Consider the following 21,093-nt stretch of genomic DNA (forward strand, 5'->3'; position numbering starts at 1 on the left):
AAAGCAATAAATAATTTTTAACATTTAACCAAAATTAATTATAAATTAACCAAACATGATTAAGTAACATTACATAAATTATAAAAACGTTAACTGTCGCCGACAACTCTAGTGGTCAAAGTTGAAAATTAAGGATTTTAATTGAAAATTTTGGCAGAAAATGTAAATCATTATTTTTGTTTGGTTTGCACATAGTAGCGGAATAACAGGGATTATTTAGTAATTGTATATAAGAAGGCCTAATTCAATTTTATCGTTTTACAAAGGACCTCTTAAATCCTACTTTTAAGCGTACGTATTTGTGATTCACATGCCTTTATTTTACAATTTTTATAGCCCTATTCCCATAAATATAATGTACACTTTTTATGTATTAAATAATACTTTACGTTTTTAAACAATATAATAACATAATTGGAGAGACGGGTGCTAATTCTGATGGATGAAAAATAGTGTCAAAAACATTGGGGTTTCAGTTCACCTAACAGATAATATTTTATGGTACACAACAGATTAAATATGCTCGTTTATCTGAGAGAGATAAACGATTTTTAGTCTATAGATTTGAACATCAGAATTATCACAGCTTTAGACTAAACATTCCTGAATAGCCGTTTCAAAATATTTGTCAGTTTTCACAATTACTATTAACGTCAGTAGAAAAAAGTTAGCATTATTGACATTTAATGTGCGCGCATAAATACTGGTTTTCGGTCGCTCTAACCTATAAGGCAATGCAGTAAATTCGCTAATTTCTTTATCTATCAGGATGTAGACACTTGGTTCGTGTCATCGCATTGTTTCGGTCCCAAATCCGATTGAGTGTCACCCGAACTCCGTTTCTCGCTAGATGACTCCGTTTTTGCGATTCGCGTCGCGAACGTCGTGTCCGCATCTGCGCGTGCGCACGCTTCGTTAACGTATTTATTGAATAGATCCGGTTTATCGAGGTATATGTGGTGACCCGCCCCGTTGATCACCTGGGAAAGAAGAAAGTTGTAGGACACCGGAAAGAGATATTGATAGCCAGGCGTGAAAACAATTTACCTGGACGTTCGTATCGGAATCTGGGCGATGCTGGGCCAGCTGTTGCCCCGTAGTATTATCCACCCAGGAGCGAGACCCATAGAGCACCGTGACGGGTAGGGCGGGATGCAGTTTGTCCACGCGACGCACCATCGGATTCTTTGCCCATCCGAAACCGTGCATCAGTGTGTGGAAGGCGCTCTCGCCGCTAAAATTTTCATGGCATTTATACAGTATTATGAAAATTCACCAAAGACACAAAAGTTAGCGATAAAACATGCCTGACAGTAGGTCAGAAGAATATATTTAGGCCAGTGTATCAAATAATACATAAATTCTACTGAAAATACCTCGGGGTCTGCGAATTGCACTGATACAAGTATTCGGGTATAATTGTTTCTGCATCGGCTACATAATTCATAAATTTCCTTGAAATGTCCGGCCGAGTCTTCGAGACCAGCCACTTGCCAGCCGGTCCCGCGGCTCTGACCGCCCAAAGAGGGTTGAGAGGTTGCAAGACTTTTGCGACTGTCCGAACCCAAAACGGCACTTGGTACTTCTCGTACACATTAGAAGGTTTCTCGGGAAATCCCCACGGATCGGCTAAGATAAGGTGACGTACTCTGAAAAATAAAGCCGCAGCCGTTAGGTCGTGTTTTTTGCTTAGAATTTATGTAAAATATCATTTCATAAACAACTAAGATATAATTTCACAAGTATAATAAACATCACGAACCGATCAGGATATTTGAGGGCGTAGGCCGTAGCAATGTATCCTCCCAAACTATGTCCCAGTAGGATAAAGTGATTTATCTTGACTTCTCGTCTCCATTCTTCCACCGACTCGACCCATTGAGCTTCAACTTTTTCAGCGTCTGTTGCGAACTTCGGTCGCGAACTGCGGCCAAAGCCTGAAAATATTTACAAAATTGTTCTAATGACATTTTGCACACATTTCATTCATGTAGTGTATGCAACGGGAATTCTTATCGCAATAAGCCTAACGTATAACATATGCTAAGACAGGATGACAAATTAAAATTAATCACCCAATAAGTCGATGGCGTAAACTGGTCTCGTGGCAGCCAAAGCGTCTAAGTTGGGGCACCACAAAGCCACACCTGCCCCCATTCCATGAAGCATTACAAGCGGCGTCTGTGGGGCTTCATCGTTCAACGATATAGTCCATATCTTGTCACATTGCCCCACAACGGACCCTATGTCCACATAGAATCGCTTATATGCTGTTGTGACACCTGTAACATATTTTATACAAAATAAAATTGGGAAAGCATAGAACTTCAAACAAAAGACGTTGTAATAACGCGTCTTTATCGATTCCGGAATCCATCAAATTATTACTGAGTCAAGGTTGCGCGATATAAAAACAAAATATTGATAAAAATATAATCGTTTTTTATACATAAGTAATTAACATTGGCCAATCATAGATAGATTGACTAGATAAAGGAGCAGTTTGCAATGACTTTGAAAACATTGCAACTAACATGGACTGTTTAACATACATTTAAAATAGGAACTAACATGTACAATAGCAAAATAACCATGAAGTTATAACAAACTAAGATTATATTTCATAATTGATTATTGTAGTTTTTAATAAAATTGTGGCCTGACAAAATAAGGATGGTTTAGTAAAATAATAATTAGATTTAATTTTAATATTTCAAATATACATTACTGTAAAGATTATTATTATTTATATGGGCTTACATGATAATATAGTCTTCTCAATATTCCTGAGCATTGTGTCAGATTGCCTTGTCCAGCTGAACCATACTCCTGTCCAACTGTAATTTATAATTATTTATTACAATCCATGAACAATTTCTAGTAATATTTGTTATTCAATACATTCCACAACCTTTTACACAAACAAAAAAAATTCAAAAATAAATATACATTTTCAAACTACAAGTTAAAAGAAATTTGTAAATTGTAAGTTTTGTGTATTGCTTCAGTGTTTTTAAATAAGGTTTTCAATACTGTCACAATTAGAAATCTTTAGTCTACTGCCATTATTCATACAAATTCCACCAATAAATAGTATTAATGCTATGTATGATGAATAGAGACATAAGTGCTTTTGTTAATAGAGTATAAGTAGTCTGATATAGTTTATATTAATAAGGATATTAGTATTTATCTCAGTTATAAGAAATCAAGAAATAGTGTACATATAAGCTGATAATAAAATATCTTACTTCCAAATTATGGAAAAAATATTTCCAATCCATGCTCTGCTTAAAAAACTGCAAGACAACATTTTCACATAAACAACACATTAACAAACATTCCATTGTACAATTAAAAAAAATTATGTTATGGAGTGGAATTATTTGATACTGTGAAACAAAAGAAAAAGTCTTGAATGTACCAGTATACTGAAATTAAAGGTAAATAATAGAATATTATCAGTGGTTATATAAATACCATCACTGACTTCAATAAAAATCCCAGATTATTATAATTAATTACATTATAAAGTTAACTGTATTGAAAAATGCTAACAATATAACACAAAGCTAACAATTAATGACTCATGCAAAAACAGTGCAATAATAAACTTGCTTGTCTGCTCCCATTGACAAAGATCAATTTTTGCTGAAAATTATCGAATGTTTTGAAAATAAATAATATAGTTCTTATTAAAATAAAGGAAAATAGTAAATTTTATATCAGCTTAATGTATTTTAACTATAATATATCAATGCAATTAAATGTTCTATTTGATTTATTTAATCTTGTGAAATGTAAGAAAAGTAAGCAAAGATAAACAATGACTACTAGAGCCAGGATATAGCCAGCTGGAGATAATGTTTTATCTCAGTAAGTCGAAAATTATATGATTTACTAGTAGTATAGTAGACCCAAATACAATAAGATGAAGTGAATAAACGTAGCATAACAACGAAACAATTTCAGATTTGGTGGAAACTAAGGATTTTATTCACTATAGCATATTATTGTGCAATACTTGTTAAAATATATACTGCGTATTTATACCTGGATTCCGTAGTTGAAAGATTTAATTCACTACCCATTTGTTTTTGATTAAAAAATCATTCCAATGAGAAACTTTATCTTAAAACAAGCAGGAAAGTTAATTGGTATGTAAAAAACCATACACCTCCTAATTTAAACAAACAAGATTTATCCACTTGAACTTTGGTTAATAATTTCCAATTATGTATTAATCAGAGGCCAGAGCAAGTAAAGCAATTTAAAAATGATTGTTTTTTGAGTTTACTTCTTGTCACGTTAACTATGACAATTTACAACCGATAATCATAATAAAAATGCTACTGACAAATGCTTTTGTCAGAATGAAATGAGAATTATAGCGCAATTTTTAAAAGAATCTAATAATTATAAGCTTTTATATTTTTTCCCACGGTATTATTATTAAATATTTCTACCTTTTTGGTTAAATTGTACGATGTTCAAAGCTGTTCAAGCTATTAATTGGGGTCATGTTTTCGATCTTCGGCTCGCAACATTGCAGATTTATTTTTCTAATAATATAATAAACGTAGGTTTACTAATGTAAAGCAATAACAGTTATATCATTATTTATGTGACCGGCTAAATATTTATTCTCATTCGTTAACCTACATATCTGCAATTATTATAAACTTTTGGTCGGTAGTAAATTACATTTAAAAATCTGCTAAATCTTCCGAGACTGGATCACTATGGTAGGTATTCAAAAAATCTATCATGAAGTGCACCAAATTTTTATTCTTGAACCACGACTAATGCCCGATATCTTAAACTTAGTACAATAGTATGTTATGTAAGTATAAAATTTATAATTAATATTATAGTATATATAATTCAACATCACTACTGAATTTACGTGGTACTGAAACATCAGCAGTTATGCCTTTTTAATAATAATTACTTTATAAGCTTATTTTCATGTTGCACACTAATGTGCTCTATTATTGAGGCATTGCTTTACTGTCAGAATATGCTTGTATTGGTAATGTTTCCATAGCAACAGATTGTGCCATAATATTCAAATAGGATCAAAATTAGTTTTAAGTTAAAATGCAAATATCTACCGTTCAACCCGTGTTTAAGTTGGAATTAAACCACAAAGTAACGCCTGGCGTTGTTATAATAGCTAAATACGATGGAACTCATCCTTGCTTGACAGCATCCGCTGGATATGATAAAGTGTGTTTAGATGTGAGACTTAAATAAGTCACATTTTTATTACTAACATCAAAATATTTTATTAGATCATTATACACCACCCTCATGGCCTTGTTGGCGGTCGTGCACAGCGATCAGAGGCACATGCTGAGGTTTCTGAGCTTAACCTTAGCCAAGCTGTTAAAGCACTTGCTGCTGGACCACTTAAAGATGACTGTACCAGAGACATGCTACTTATTGGTTCGCCTACTCAAATATTGGGTATGAAATCACACGATTGTTAAAAATTGCTCTCAATAATATCAAAATTCTTATTAAATTTGTATCGTAAATTGAAGTTCTTACATTATTCTTTCTTTACACACGATTTCCAGCCTACGACGTTCATGAAAACACTGACTTGTTCTTCAAAGAAATGCCAGATGGCGTAAACGTTATAAATACAGTTAGAGTTGGTAAAAGCAGTGAAATGTTAGCTGTCGTGGGTGGGAACAGTTCCGTGATAGGTCTGAACGGAAAAGGTGAGGAAATCTTTTGGAACGTTGTTAGCGGCAGGGTAGTTGCTGTGACCGTATTCGACTTTGATAAGGATGGAGAAAATGAGGTACCTAATTACGACAATTTAAGACATTAAAGCCCCATTTACTCTATAACAAATATTTAAACTACATCAAACTATATGCTAAATGCCCGTTCGGTCGCGGGTATGTTACCGGCATTTAAATAATAAAAAATCCTGTTGAACTACGATCTGTAGGATAATAAGGGATACGTTTTGGTGCGATAAGTGATAAAACCTATTATCTAAATGTTTCTAGATTTTTTTCTTTACAGCTTCTAATAGGTTGTGAAGATTCATTTATAAGGGTTATGAAAAACAATCAATTTATGGTGGAACTTCCTGAAACCGGCTCGGTTCTCTGTTTATCTCCAATATCAGATGTTCGCTTTGCCTATGGTCTTGAAAACGGTACTATAGGAGTTTATGAAGAAGGAATACGTTTATGGAGAGTGAAGGTAAAAACGTTGCAAGCTTGTGTTTGTAACTTTGGCAATTTCTAATTGGAATTGTTGTTTTATATATAGCTGACGCATTTCTTTATTTAATAAGTTTTATTGGAATGGCCTGGGTTGCTGAGGCCACAGAAGTATTATATCATATTTGTTTGTTGAGAAAAATAGAAAAAACAACAATTAGTTTGAGCTAGAACGGTTAATTTAAATGTATAAGACGCAAAACACACGAACAGTATATAACATGATAGCAGATTACATTACATGACAGTATATAGTATGATTTCAGTCAAAACAAAATGCAGTATCCCTGCAAAGCTCTGGCGAGTGGCTTGCATGTTGTTGGACTAATGGTCGTGTGGACTGGCGAGATGGTACCGGCCGGGTTGTGAGAAGAGTTCAACTTCGATCTAATTCTGCAGGAATGTTGCTCGCAGATTATCGCTCACTTGGCGTTCCAGATTTAGTTTGCGTTTCTGATAGGGGTGAAGGTATAAATTGGTATAAATATATATATATTATATATATTATATTGCCGACCTAAATGCACGTATTTGCCTTAAATTTATATCCAGTATTTTCTTTTTTTTAATAACTATTGGTATGGATTTTGTATTGCACATTACTTCATCTGCAGTAATAAGTAAAAACACTTTCCAACAGTATTAGGTTACCCTCCCCACCAAGAAAGCACAGGTTTTAATATTACCAAAAAATATGCAACGGAGGAAGATCGTCTTGCTATAACTGAGTTGATGAACAAGAAGCAAGCCTTGATGGTTGAACTCCAACATTATGAAGCAAATGCTGCAATGGACAACTCTAATGCAGATTTAGGACATAGACCATCATCAGCCATGCCTACCAATACAAGACTTCAAGTTGCTGTAACTACAGATTGTGATGAAGTAAATATTTTTTCTTGAAGTGTTATTACACGTACGTACGTATATGTTGTGACTGATGTTAATTTTTTTTTTTATAAAAGTCTTCACTGAGACATAAAACATTATAATCTAGACTAGTGTTACCCAACATTATTTGTGCTAACCGTAGCCTTTCTAAAATTGTTATGCCTCTGCTATGTAACATAAAATAAATCAGTGGCGCTACAACCTCTTTAGGTCTTGGCCTCAGATTTCTGCATCTGTTTCATGATTATTTTTAAATCTAATAGGCAAGTAGGTGATCAGCCTCCAGTGCCTGACACACTTTTTGGGTCTAAGACATGTCGGTTTCCTCACGTAGTTTTCCTTCACCGTTCGAGCAAATGTTAAATGCACACATAGAAAGAAAGTCCATTGGTGCACAGCCGGGGATCGAAGCTACCGACCTCAGGTATGAGAGCCGCACGCTGAAGCCGCTAGGCCAACACTGCTCTGCTGCTATGTAACATACATAATTTATAATATTAAAAATTGTATTGTTCAATTTGAAAATTGTTGAATTTTCAAAACATGTAAAAACTGAAATTAAAATTAAAAATTTTAATAAAGCTTTTTCTATATAAATTTAGTGAGATCGTTGCGCTTTATGCTTCCTGCAGAGATGTTTGATTATGTTCAAATTGGGTTAGCTTCTCTCAAGTCTCCACATTGTGTTAAGTGGGGCTAACTGTACTAATAAGTAATTTAAGTCTAACCTAATTTTTAAACATAAGAATGTGTCCAAACAACTTACAGAGTTTAATAAGAGAAGAACACTATATTCTTGTCTTCTTTTTTATACTTACCACTGTTTAGCAATTAACAGTAACATGCACTAACTCTTGTTGACTAATCATCTAGAAGTTAGTAATATCTTGTGGTTGATGTTTAATTATGAACCATTCTCTGACTTAGGGATGCATACAGCTTGCAATTTCAACAAACAATGAAACCATAGTGCGAGCAGCCCTCATTTTAGCTGAAGGTGTTTTTGAAACTGGTGAAACTTTAGCTTGTCATCCTTCACGTGGGCAGCTACGCCCTATACTCTTTATACCACTCAGACCACCAAGAGATGTACCAATTGATGTTCATATAAAGGTGAGGACTGTTTTTGGTTATTAAATACAAATTCAAGGAGTTGAAATTATTTCGTTGTTTTTAGGCGCTGATTGGCTATCCTGATAGTGAACAGTTCCATATTTTTGAATTGACAAAACACCTACCACGCTTTTCAATGTATAAGTTGATAGATGCCTCTATCCAAAAACAAAAAATAGAAGGAAATGTAACATTTCACATCACAGAAAGAGTTCAGAGGATTTATATTTGGATAAACCAAAACTTCCTCTTAGAGCAAGATATTGAAATAGCAAATGAGGAAGCCAAAGATATTAATCTAAATTTCATCTGTCTTCGCGGTAAAAGTAATTTACAGATGAACTTTAGTGTGGATGGTCAGGTCAAATTAACAACAAATGACATTAGATTAGCTGGAGACCTGATACAGAGTTTAGCAACTTTTTTAAATCTAACCAATCTACAGGTATGCTATTATTTTTCTCAAATTCCATTTATAGTACAAAATATAAAACAAAAGTTGTGCTTTTTAAATATTTATTATAACTTAGTTCACAATTTTAATAAATGAGATACTCACTGGCCATACAGTTCTACAAAGCCCACACACTTGACTGGATTGAAGAAAAACATGTTGTTGTGTGGAGGCTCCCTTTGACTCACTGCTTTTACTATCTCTTGCCCAATGACTCCACCCATAACTGCTGCTGCACCAGACACAATTCCAAATACATCAGTCAATATTTCATCACTTACAAATCCAGCTGGAAGGTTTAACTCTTTAACAAGATCATTTCTCATTTTGAAGATAATCTCAGTGTCAGCTTTACGTTTAGCAGGATCAGGGTTCCTATTATATTCATCGCGGAAGCGTAAGAGAATTTTCATCACAAAGTAGGAGGGATCTCCACGACGTAGTCTTGATCGTAGTTCCGGTTTGGACCAATCAGCAGATAATGCATTCTGTAGTGGTACATATATTGCACGTCGTTTTACAGTGATTGTAACTGTTTCACGAGCATTCTTCTCAGAATCATCTGGACCTCGTTTAACAGCCTTGTGTTGAACTATCTCCTCAGAATATTCGTGATCCACTAAATCGGTAAACATGTAGCCGAACATACCCCAAACGTCACCGCAAAGGAACTTTTTGTTACAATCTCGACATGCATTATTAATACGTTCCAATTGTTCTTGTTTTAAGCCAGTTGCGCAGACTATGTCAAATTCAGTAAAAAAATTGTCTGGTAAATCATCTACTGCTTTTTTTTCTGATGTCACATCAACCATGGGGTTCAATGCTCTAGCTCTTAATAAGGACGCCTCAGCTCTGTTTTCGCCGATTTTATCAGGTGGCGCTAGAAACTGGGAATACTGGTCAGTTTCTCTCAATTTCTCGTTATCTAGCAGACACACACTCTTAACTCCAGAAAGTATAATGTTTTTAGCAATTTCGGCACCCAGGCCGGACAAGCCGATCACGAGAACTTTAGAAGCGCGTAATCTTTTTTGAGATTCTAAGCCCCACAAACGTATTTGACGGTCATATTGTTCTGCCTCAGCTTCAGACAACTCCATTTCATTATTTTCCACCATTTCGGTTAAGTTTAAAAAATATTTGTTAAAAATAAACTCGGTAACAAGTCGATGAGCGCTTCCACGCTATTGTTATTTATTGTCAAATGTCAAGCAACGTTTGTTTGAATTTTGACAGTCACGACTCACGACTGACGTTACATGCTTGATTTTATACAGATTATAAATATCATAATAGCATAAAAACCTAGAACCAAACAAAATTAAATTATATTTTAAATCACGGTCTTCGTAATTACACATCTAGATGTTTACAAAAAATCTTAGTTGGTCTGCTGACCTTATATCCAGAGAACTATGTCTACCAACCACTTATACTCCATCGACTCGTCTTAAGGTCTTTATCATGCTAATTCGAACAATATGCAAATGCTTATGACTGCCTCCAGGTCCATCAAACAGGAGATTGCTTGGGCAAAGTCTAAGCACATTGCTAGATTTGGCGAGAGATGGAAGCCGCCCTTCGGGGACTCGATCCTTCTGGTCTCTCGCCAAAGCCTATTCGCCAAAGGGAATACCTGTCAGCCCTCCGTTCCACTTCTGCACGGGGAGGATGACTGGCTAGCTGACTGGCCTATACCACGAAGGTGAAAGCCGACTTTGGATGACCAAGAAAGGGCACTACTCACCATTTCGCAGTGTGATACATTGATGCCGTAAAACATATTGCGGCAACGTGCTGTCCGTAAATTTCTTATCTTTCTTGGACATTCATAAGTCGAGCGGGCCTGAAGGCATCTATCTCTCCAATTTTGCTGCGTACTTCAGCTATAACCAGCTATAACGACATAGCGACAGCCTTCGATTGGGTTTGGCACAGAGAACTTCTTTAAAAGCTACCTACCGGTTCTCAGAGAAATTATGCAATTGGTTTTCCAGCTTCACTGATGATCGGGGTATAAATGTAGTGTAGATGGAGCATGCACTACACTGGGGATACTCTTCACACGGGCTGTGGAGATATTTGTCGGACGGTTGTTGATCAATGATCAGTATCGGAACAAACTTGTGTCTGAAGTTCTGATAAGTGGAGTCTCGAACTGGGGTCGACTTAACATTGTCTTTGCCTTTGTTATTAGGTACTCCTCTCTTCGAAGACACCCTCGTTAAAGCCACATCGGAATATTGGGAGTTGACATAGCAAACGACGTTCAGGCTCACGGTCGTTTGGAAGGAAAGGCTAAATTAGCCTCCAAGGTGCTTGGTGTGCTCAGCATGGCAAGGGCGCTCAACAGCTCAAGAGCCGTTTGAATCGTCGATAACCATTTACTTTCCGAAGAGCTTGGCGTTGCGTAGAGATGTGGGGTCTCTCTGCATCTTCTACCGCATTTACTATGGTGGGTGTTCAGAGGAGTTGCTCTGGGTAATAGCCTGACTTTCATCATCGGACGTCGAGGCACAATACGAAAATACCACTCGTATCACCTCAACATCTTTCGTTACACATCTGAGTGTCGTTTAAAGTAGTTTTTGCATGCCACCACTATGTGAAACCAGCTACCCGCTGAAGTATTTCTGAAACAGGCCGACTAAGGGTCCTTCTGCCCGTTTGCTCCATGTTCAATAAAAAAAGGTGTTAATCTAAAGCTTTTTTACAGACATGCGCACACTTTCCGGTCGCAGAGGAAAAGTTATGGGCTGAAATGTTTAATGCGAACGAGCACGGTGAAACAAGGTCGCGGTTGGCAGCTGAAAGCGCTGAGAAAGCTCAAATGATAACAGCTTTATTGCCGGCTGCTATAGATGCTGCCTCTTATGACATGTAATAATATAATTTTTCTTCTTAGTGTTTGATTTAATCGTAACGTGTGTTTATATATTCTACGAGCTTCGTTCTTCCACGCACATATTTAGAAAAGTAATTTAATTTAGAAAGGTACGAGAGTCAAATTCCTCGCCAAACAACCTTTCTACGAGAATTTTAAAAATCTAGGTTCCGTTAATATAAAGTTTTAGCGTAATATTAAATCATGTACTTTAGAAACGTCGGTTATTAATTTTTTTGTTTTAGAAAAGAAATGTTAAATCGATATAAAGAAGTTATGCTACTTAATGACGAATTACTAATTGGATGTCACGTGCGACGATCATCACAGGAACAAACAGTAACCTCTTTAAAAAACCTTCATGGTATACTCCAACAAGCGGCGAGGCTTCGTGGTAAGTGAGCTTAAAATGTCATTTAAATTATGAATTTAATAGACTTGAAAGGGCTACCGATTTAACTGAAGTTGAGTTACAAATATGTACGTGTCATTTTAATTTATCTTGTCTGAGAAGTGTTATTTGTGTTGTTGCAACGAACCGAAGGGAAAAGTGAAAATTTTTATATCCCTCATTATATTTTATTTTTTCTTTGAGTATTGTTATTTTGTGTGTTTCTGTTAGTAATATATGTACCTATATGTATAAATAGTCGTCAGGAATCGAATCTGATGTATTATTACGATAAATCGATTTCCTTATCTAAAAATGCAGTGTTGGTTTAGTGGCTTCTGCGTGCGACTCTCATTCTTGAGTTCGGAAGTTCGATTCCCGGCTGATGGTTCGATAACAAATGAATATAATTTTTTTCATTTCAATCGGTCAAAAGGTGAAGGGAAACATCATGAGGAAACGGCCTTGCCTTAGTCGAGTTAGGCACAGCAGGCTGATCACTTACTTAACTATTGGATTGACAAATGATCATGAAACAGATACAGAATGAGACCTAAAAAGGTTGTAGCGTCACGGATACATTTTTTAATTCAGCAGTTTCGCTGTTAAAACGTACTTATGCATTTCAGTTGGTAAATACGGAAAAGCGGTTGTAACGGCGTGCAGAAAAGCTGTTCAAGATAATAATACAGAGGCACTTATTAAAATATTGCGTGTTGGAGATTCTTAATTAATAATACCACAAAGATAGTTCAAATGTTTAATCAAGCTATTAGTTTACGTCTTATAAATAACAATGTCTATGATATGTCAACTAAATTGTACTTTGGAGGCATTTTTCTTTTAATCTATCAATAACAAAGGCACTTATTATTCACTAAAAGTAGTTATGATACATCAGTTATGAATTCTCAAAATAGAACAATTTTCTTATAGTCAAATTTAACTCATAAGTCTAAATACAACTGTAAGTTTTTGGAATTTTTTATATCAAATTAAATTTAATTACTTTATTTTATTCTTTAGCTGGCATCATTGCGTACTACTAATTCCAGGTTTAGTAAACCTTTAAAAAAAATATAATGTTATCTTTACTTGTGCGTTTTTTACTGTTTGTGATAAAAAGGAACGTAATAACCACTCGCCATTAAACACTTTTAAAATGGGTACATTAACTAACAGTAAAATGTATGTATAGACTCAGATGTTCAGACTCGTATTGAAATTGAAAAATGTGCCCGGCCAAAAAGGTTTGCCATCACTGACATGTCAAAAAATTATAGCTGTCAGAAATCTACGGAATTGAAAATCAGAGTGTAAGAGTTACGTAAAATTATATCCGTTTGTAACTAGTTCTGCAACAACTTAAAAGTAAAAATAAATTAGTTCCACACATACCGCATAGGAAAATATTAGCAAGTGTTCAATGTAAACATTTATGCATCCATCCTAATATTACATTTAGTGGCATAGTACACATCGGAAGTGCTGATGTTCAATAGGAGTCTCGGCTCCGACGGCTTCGGTTCCAGCAGGAGGAGTTTGAGTGCTGCTAATCTTGCGCATATGGCTTGTGCTTGAGCTGGAGTCGGGGCTCGTATGCTCGTAGCGCACCGATACGGCCTCCCGTCCAGCGCCACTATCGCAGCGGCGGTCGCTAACGCTTTGGACAATGTTGTCTCGTCTGAGCCTGTACGTTCCACCTGAAATATATGATCTTTAGCCTCAGTAGCTTAGAGGTTCACGCGTCAACTATACATTATTGCAGGTATACAACAATTAATAATAATAATAATAATATAAAAATACCTTATATAAGGCACAGAACACATACCATCTATTTGTAAAATAAATATTTATAAAAAAAATTAAAGTAATTTTTCGTTACAAATACAGATTAATTCCAATATAAACGGGGAGCGTAATAATGTTTTGATAGGAACATCGTCATATACACAGACATCGTCTAATAAATCGATGAACGCCAGCTGTACGAACAAAAAAAACATGACTCATTGTCCCGTTACGCTCATTGTCCCGTTAAGTCCGTCCCGAAAAGTAAATTGATCAATTAAATTGTAGATTTCATTTTACTTCTTTGTATTCACACAAAATAGTGATAATTCAAGAAAAATTATTCAATTATTTTTATTTTTTATCCGTCCATATACCAGGAGGCCTCGTGTGGGTAATACGTAATCACCAGATAATAAAATCAAAGACCCCCTGCCCCCTATAGTGCTCACGTAATACTTGAACGGCCCCTAAAATAGAAGTGTAAGAATAGTTACCTCGGCAGCCACGGCCCTGAGCATTAATTTTTCAGCCTGTGAACAAAATCCGATAGCTCTGACTGTGGCACTGGAAGCCGCCTCGTTGAGAGCCTTCTGAACTTCCGGGAGGCCGGCCTGTCCCTCCGCCAGTTCTAAGGCGCGTGTACATAGTGCTATGGCCCGACGCGCATCGCCCGATACTGCGGCTACTTTCCTGAAGGCAGTGTTCAAAACAGTGTTCCGAAAAGTTACATATATATATTTAGAATAACTATTCTCACATAGAAATTACATTATTAAGAAATATTTTTTTTCCTATTTTAATTTCGGAAATAGGCAACGAGTTTTTCATTGTAAACTGTAATCTTATCTTAATAATCCGGTCAAATTAGACAAAAAAATAGGGGTAAAGTTACAAATTTCCCACTTGGCTGAATATTGGTAGGATTGTTCAATACACTATTATAAAGGAAATGTGAAAAGTCCTCATCGATCCGGCACGTGCAAAAAAATTTACTCGGGGTCCAAGATCACAAAAACGGGTTTTTCGCGATTTTCAGCAAAATGGTAAGTTTTATCATAAAATTATTTTAGACAAAAAATTGTAGATCTGATAATTATCTATAAAAAATGTCTAAATACTTTTTTTTCCTAAGAGCCACCGTTTTTGAGATATAACGATTCAAAAAGTTGAAAGAGTTGTAATCGTCGAATATGCACGTTTCCACTCCACCTTTGAGGTAGTGTACTTAGCGCGTTTTTTTAAATGTGGTTTCCCCGGTAGGCCTATTCTACTGATCTTTTATTATTCTGTTTAATTTGAAACTATTGAATAACTGTAGATATTGACAAGGGTTGAAAATGATGAAAGGGGTGTAAATTACAAAAAATAAGACATTTTTTCCGTCTGAATCTAAATCATCATTAATTTCTGCTTTCTCTTGTTCTTGTTCTTCTTCTACAACTATGTAACTTTAACTACTATGTAATATAACAAAAACATTAGCCACAGCAACGCTTGGCCGGTCTGCTAGTATATAGATATATTTAGATAATAAAACTCACCTGGCAATCAGCTGAACAGCATCCGGCGTGACGTTGGCTCCAGCCAGTTTAGTGGCCACGATGCACTGCAGCTGCGTATGAGTGTACGGAGGGAACGGCAGCCTGGTCAAGCCCAGGCGAGAGGCCACGCGAGCCGCCAAAGCTCTCTCGGGCAAGTCCATGGTGTTGGCCACGGCCAGCACCGTCAACTGTGCCGTGTTGTGGGCCGCCCATTCCATTATACTGTACAGCACGTCTTGCCTTCGGTTGCAGAGGGCGTCCAACTGGAAGGTTTTTAATTTTGACATAGTAAAAACTTATTTTTTAAATATACAAATGATTTAGTACAATTGTCTTTGGTCGATCGAGTACTATACATAAACTCGTGTCTGATATACCGTTTAAGAAATTTTATTTAAAAGGAATTTTTTTCAAAATCTAATAAAATAAATTTTAACTGTAAAGTCTGCGACGCGTGGCCGTATTTCGATCGAAGTTCTCTCGAATGCTGTTAAAACTTGTGATAATAATAATGATAACCACGCTAGAAATTGATTAAATTATTGAAAAAATCTCTATGAGTACACACCTCATCCACCAAAAGGACTGTTGGCACTCTTCTCGGTCCGGAATTAGTGAACCGCTTCTCTAGAAGGGCACAGGCCTGCTCCCACACTACAGATTTGCCTGCAACAAACAAATTCGAGACAATTTGAAGTACATAACAATAGACAAATCTTTATCTAGAGGTTGTGGCCTCAGATCTGATGGGATTGTTTAGGAAATATATTTAAAAAAAATATCTGTGAATATAAATGGAATAAGATCAAGAATTATAGTGACACACTTGCAAACATGCAATACTGTTTTATAACAATAAATGGAAAATATGGATGTTTTGCAATAGTTCTAAGAATGAAAGACTTCAATGTTTGCCTAAAACCAACCTGTCAGCTGTTTATAGATCTGTACATAAGCCTGTCGGGGCTCAGCTATTCGCATTCCATTAACCTCTACGAGCTGAAACTCGGGTAGATCTACTTCCTCTTTCAGAATCTTTAAAGCTGTGTTAACGGTAGCCGTCTTACCGGTTCCCGGCACTCCCGATATGTACATGCATCTAAAGAATTGATTGAACAATCAAATAATGATATATTTATATCATAGCTTAAATTTATTACATGATTTAAACAGCTTATGAAAAATATAACTCACCCACTCAAATTATTTAGTAATTTTGATCTTACAAAAGCTAGTATTTCATCCAGCTGAACTTCTCTTCCCGGTAGAGAACTATTGTCCTTTGTGAAATCTGGAACATATAGAAAAGTTGGTGATCAGTCTTTGCCAAAAACTAAACTAAACAAACTTCGCCTAAAACATCTAAGCCGTCAAGGTTAGGTTTTAATAATTACCATCAATGTTTCCAACAGAATGAGCCCTTGAATGGAGTGTGGGAGTCAATTCACTAGTTAAAATTCTTCTAACAGTTTTTGGAGTTTTTGCCAGTGAAGTTCTAGGAGTTTTGGATACTCTCGGTGTCCTTGAAGATCTCGGAGTTCTTGGGGTCATTGAAAAGTCATCACTCGTGTCTAACACCTTACGACTCCTTTGAGGAGTTTTTTTTACAGGGGATACTTCAGATTCACAATATGATACAGGGTTTTTAGTCTTTCTACCAGATCGAGTTGCATAACATTTTTCTTCTTCAAAAATCAAATTTTTCTTAGGTGTCAAATGTATTGTATTTCTTGATGGAGACTGTTGTATAGGAATTTTTCGTTTAGGTGTTGTTGGTATATGTTTTCTAATTATTAGTGTTGGAAGTTCTCCATCAGAGTTTTCTTTTAATTTCAGTAACTGAATTTCCTCAATCTCGCTATAATTTTGTGAAACATTTATAGTTTTCTCAATGGCAGGAGAGTAACTTTCTGAAGTTTTACAAGGTTCTTTATCATTTTTATCAGATAATATAGCTCTTTTAAGCAACAGTTTTGTGCCATCATTTTTACTTATACTCCAATTTCTTTCTGAAATAGTTGCTCTACTCATCTTTTTTATTAAGCTGTTGGGCGTTTTAGGTGTTGTACTTTTCTTAGGAGTCACTAAAAGTTCTAAAGCATGTCTTTCTTCTTCTAATACTGGTTCTAATCTAACTTTTCTCTTAGTGATTGGTATAAGCCTATATCTGCAAATGTAATGAAAAGGTTTTCTGGAACTTATTTGATTGTCACTGGTAAAAGTAGTGTTGATGTGGCATTCCTTAAAGAATGTTTCTATAGACACATCTGTGTCAAAAGGACGGTGATCCTCCACAACCTAAAAATATTATAGCATTCAGTTTATGAGTATTATTTTATTATTTCAAAATGCACTCACAATTAAATTTTAACATAATACATAAGATATTAATAATAAGAAAGTATAAATTAATATTGACACATATTTACCTCTTTTTCAGAAAAGTCCATAGATACTTGACTATTCAAACAACCTTTAGGCAAATCACTAGGTTTTGAATACCACTGAACTTTTGCTCTAAATGGATCATTTTTATTGTATTTATCTTCATATAATGCAAGTATTTTAGCTGCATCACAGCCTTCTTCAGTATCAGGTTCTGCAGAATCAGCATTTGACACTAATACATAGTCGCCTACTTCAGCAATTATTTCTTTGAATTGAAATTTTCTGCAAATAGACAAAATTATAATTATGCTCAGCTTAAATTTATTAATCAACGTTTAGCTGTCCCTCACTAGAAACACTCATATGTTCTGATCAGACCATTATACTAGTTTTCTTAACGTTAAAGTAGGCATCTTTTGAATACCATAAATAATAAACATTTATACTGCTTACTTGTAATAATGAAATGTGGTTGAGAAATTATATTGGTTGGATATTTCTTCACTTAACCAAGTTACGGACTTTGTAGTATCTCGTCCTTTAGGCATAGTGCTTCTGTATTTGTCGTTACAATAAACTATACTTATTATGATCGGCTGGATAAGTCTACCTAAGCCTGAAAATTATTAGTTTATCTGATGAGCGAATATTGTTAATTGTTTTCTTTTTTTTTCTTTCTTGGCCTGCAGTGAGCCTGCACATTGTTAATTGTTATAAATATTTTGAATTTTCATTTTGACTTTTTGTCATTTTTCGCGCCTAAAAACCTTATTTGCATCACAGACCACAGTTATTGTCGTATGATGTTTGACAACTGACAAAACTAAACAAAACGACCATTCTATTAATTCTGTTTATAGTGATTTTATTTTTATTATTGTTTTTCATGATTCTTTCAGTTTTCTACCCAGTGTTTATATAAGTAATATATTAGTATAACTTCTTTTTACGTCGACTTTAATTACTTCTAATAAATGATTTCAGTCAATGGTATGTCATTGTCATATAACTCGAAGTTGGAACGTCAGAAGCACGTTGTAAGCTCGTGTCAAATACTTATGGTTGAAAATTAGATTCATTAGAATTTAGAAATAAAAATATTACCTAAAATTCACATTGCAGGATATTACGTGGAAAATAAAAGAAAACCATGAAATATAAAATAAAAAAACCTTCAAAACAGACATTATCCGATAAAATAGCAGATTCCTTAACTTTAAAACCACGAGCGGATATTGAAGATGATCACATATTCGGATCGAAACCTAATACGGTTTCACGTGTTGATTATAATTCTTCAGACGAAGATGACGCTACTATTAGTGACTTTAGGAAGCAAAACATTAACTTACTTAGCGATATAAGTAAAAAATATGAAGGTGAAGTGGTGTCAAAGAAGGATAGTGAAGATGAAGCGGAAGACTCTGTGGAAGATAGTGAAAACGACATCCATGGAAGTAATGAGCACAGTAAACAGCCGTCAGATGAAGGAGATGAAAGTGATGATTACAGCATAACAAAGTTTCAAAAACAACTGCAAAGTGATTCCGATGCAGAACCTTCTAATAGTGGGACTGATGACGGTTCTGATAATGACGATGATGGAGGAGAAGGATATGATATAAGTCAACTTGAAGAGCCCATGAAAGAAAGTTTTGAGCACATTAAAAAACAGGATGTTTCAGAGGAAGCAAAGAAAGGCATATGTGTAAGGAACCAATTATTGTTATGGGAAGGACTTTTGGAAATGAGGATACATCTACAACGATGCATAAATACTGCTAATATGATGCCAATGAATGATATATATGAAAAGATGAAGAATAAAAATGATTTTGTTGAGGAGAGCAATGCAACAATTAGAAACGTTTCAACTCTCTTAGAAAAGTAAGTTATGAATATCTTTTTTACTTGTTTAGGCAATAATCCTCTACTGTTCATGAATACTTATTATATAGCTATAACAAATTTTGTAAGATTGTTCTTAATCTAATAATTTTTTTATACTTTAAAGTTAAAACATAAACGTAATTCTTAAAAGTTTAACCCTTTTTGATCTTTTCAGATTTATAACACTTCAGAATTTAATGCTAAGCAAATTTCCTGAAACGAAAGCTTTATCTGCTAATGCAAAGCAGGTCACTAATGGAAAACAAAAGAATGAAGAGAGTGATGAAGAAATTCCAAGTGATACAGATAATGAAGAAATTCCATCAGACACAGAATCAGAAAAATCTATTGGTAATAATAAAATAAATGAAACAATAATGAAAAAGGTACCTAAAAAACGTAAACTTGAGGACTTTGAAAAGGAGATTGTAACTGCTCATAAGCAATTCAAGCAATTTAGAGATTCCACCATACAAAAATGGAATGAAAAGACTAGAATTGCCACAGCGGCAAATATCAAAACTGCACCGACAAATACTATCCTTCAACAGATATCTTTCATTCTCTCTGATCGAGAAAAACTTATTAAGAGAACCCAGCTTAAGCGATCTGAATATGAAATCATTGGCTATAAGAAAGAAGAATCCAAAGAAGTGTCTGAAATAAACCCTTCAACTAAAAATAGAAAAGATGATGATGAATACATTACAGAAATATTTGATGACAGTGATTTCTACCATCAACTTTTAAGAGAATTGATTGAATGTAAATCAGCTGATATTACAGATCCTGTACAGTTAAGTCGTCAGTGGATATCGTTGCAGCAAATGAGAAGTAAAATGAAAAGAAAGGTGGACACAAAAGCTACTAAGGGGAGAAAGATCAAATATGTTGTACATAACCCATTGGTCAGTTATATGGCATCGGAGAAAGGGACGAAGTGGAATGATGAAAGTACTAATGAATTATATAGTTCACTGTTTGGTAAATTGTTTGAACATAACAATGTTGGGCTAAATGTTGATTTAGATAATAATAAATGAGATTGACTTTATTTTTCTTATTTAACTATTTTTTGTTTGTTTCTTTTATTACCTATGAAGCAATTACCAATAATAAGAAGACTCAAAATTGTAATAATGTTAAGTATTTGCTATATATTCTAACTGGACAATCACGATTTAAAACAAACTCATTAATAGGCAAAGTATTTTTAACTTACTATTGAATCAAGAATAGATTATTACTTAGTTTTTGCTGTATCATTATCCTTATATATACCTGAACTCCTCTTAAATGGCTGGACTGATTTTAATGATTTTTTTTATGAGGTTGGGTGGCGCCCTGGATGGTTTAGATTCACAAATCAGCCCACAAGATGGCGCTGTAGTCAGTATCTGGGTAATTTATCTCGACTGCAATAATTAAACAGCTGGTTTTTCAGGTACGAGTCTTGGATAGTCTTGGCGCGTAACCAAACGATCTGGGTTCGATTC

At 35.0% G+C, this 21,093-nt stretch overlaps 5 protein-coding genes across 8 annotated transcripts; 2 read left to right on the forward strand and 3 right to left on the reverse strand.

The window, feature by feature from the left end:
- Window positions 1-156: 156 nt before the first annotated feature.
- LOC125058116 ((Lyso)-N-acylphosphatidylethanolamine lipase) lies at window positions 157-4,293 on the reverse strand. Of its 4 annotated transcripts, XM_047662165.1 has the most exons (9): window positions 4,054-4,293; window positions 3,619-3,651; window positions 3,252-3,299; window positions 2,761-2,837; window positions 2,076-2,282; window positions 1,763-1,937; window positions 1,377-1,649; window positions 1,048-1,234; window positions 157-980 (listed from the first exon to the last, which is right to left on the reverse strand). In XM_047662165.1, the coding sequence occupies exons 2-9, from the start codon at window positions 3,630-3,632 to the stop codon at window positions 765-767; spliced, it is 1,197 nt and encodes a 398-aa protein (XP_047518121.1). In that variant the 5' UTR covers window positions 3,633-3,651; window positions 4,054-4,293; the 3' UTR covers window positions 157-764. The 4 variants fall into 4 exon arrangements, with proteins under 4 accessions (XP_047518121.1, XP_047518113.1, XP_047518138.1 ...); XM_047662157.1 differs by lacking the exon at window positions 3,619-3,651; XM_047662182.1 differs by lacking the exon at window positions 3,252-3,299.
- Window positions 4,294-5,037: 744 nt separating this feature from the next.
- LOC125057089 (Bardet-Biedl syndrome 2 protein-like) lies at window positions 5,038-12,734 on the forward strand. Its single transcript, XM_047660562.1, has 11 exons — window positions 5,038-5,229; window positions 5,295-5,469; window positions 5,583-5,812; window positions 6,043-6,225; window positions 6,512-6,713; window positions 6,886-7,130; window positions 8,064-8,249; window positions 8,314-8,694; window positions 11,423-11,586; window positions 11,836-11,984; window positions 12,611-12,734. The coding sequence occupies exons 1-11, from the start codon at window positions 5,101-5,103 to the stop codon at window positions 12,709-12,711; spliced, it is 2,145 nt and encodes a 714-aa protein (XP_047516518.1). The 5' UTR covers window positions 5,038-5,100; the 3' UTR covers window positions 12,712-12,734.
- LOC125057106 (SUMO-activating enzyme subunit 1) lies at window positions 8,749-9,914 on the reverse strand. Its single transcript, XM_047660584.1, has one exon. It carries the CDS (start codon window positions 9,822-9,824, stop codon window positions 8,805-8,807), a length of 1,020 nt encoding a protein of 339 aa, XP_047516540.1. The 5' UTR covers window positions 9,825-9,914; the 3' UTR covers window positions 8,749-8,804.
- On the reverse strand, window positions 12,728-18,494 carry LOC125057081 (origin recognition complex subunit 1). Its single transcript, XM_047660549.1, has 9 exons — window positions 18,161-18,494; window positions 17,749-17,989; window positions 16,714-17,617; window positions 16,514-16,610; window positions 16,246-16,418; window positions 15,888-15,985; window positions 15,320-15,582; window positions 14,273-14,468; window positions 12,728-13,684 (listed from the first exon to the last, which is right to left on the reverse strand). Exons 1-9 carry the CDS (start codon window positions 18,253-18,255, stop codon window positions 13,418-13,420), a joined length of 2,334 nt encoding a protein of 777 aa, XP_047516505.1. The 5' UTR covers window positions 18,256-18,494; the 3' UTR covers window positions 12,728-13,417.
- A 238-nt stretch (window positions 18,495-18,732) lies between these two features.
- LOC125057097 (protein AATF) lies at window positions 18,733-20,670 on the forward strand. The gene is made up of 2 exons (XM_047660572.1): window positions 18,733-19,594; window positions 19,773-20,670. The coding sequence occupies exons 1-2, from the start codon at window positions 18,858-18,860 to the stop codon at window positions 20,638-20,640; spliced, it is 1,605 nt and encodes a 534-aa protein (XP_047516528.1). The 5' UTR covers window positions 18,733-18,857; the 3' UTR covers window positions 20,641-20,670.
- The last annotated feature ends 423 nt before the right edge of the window (window positions 20,671-21,093 follow it).

The sequence above is a fragment of the Pieris napi genome, chromosome 2 (assembly GCF_905475465.1).
Source record: "Pieris napi chromosome 2, ilPieNapi1.2, whole genome shotgun sequence".
NCBI lineage: Eukaryota > Metazoa > Arthropoda > Insecta > Lepidoptera > Pieridae > Pieris > Pieris napi.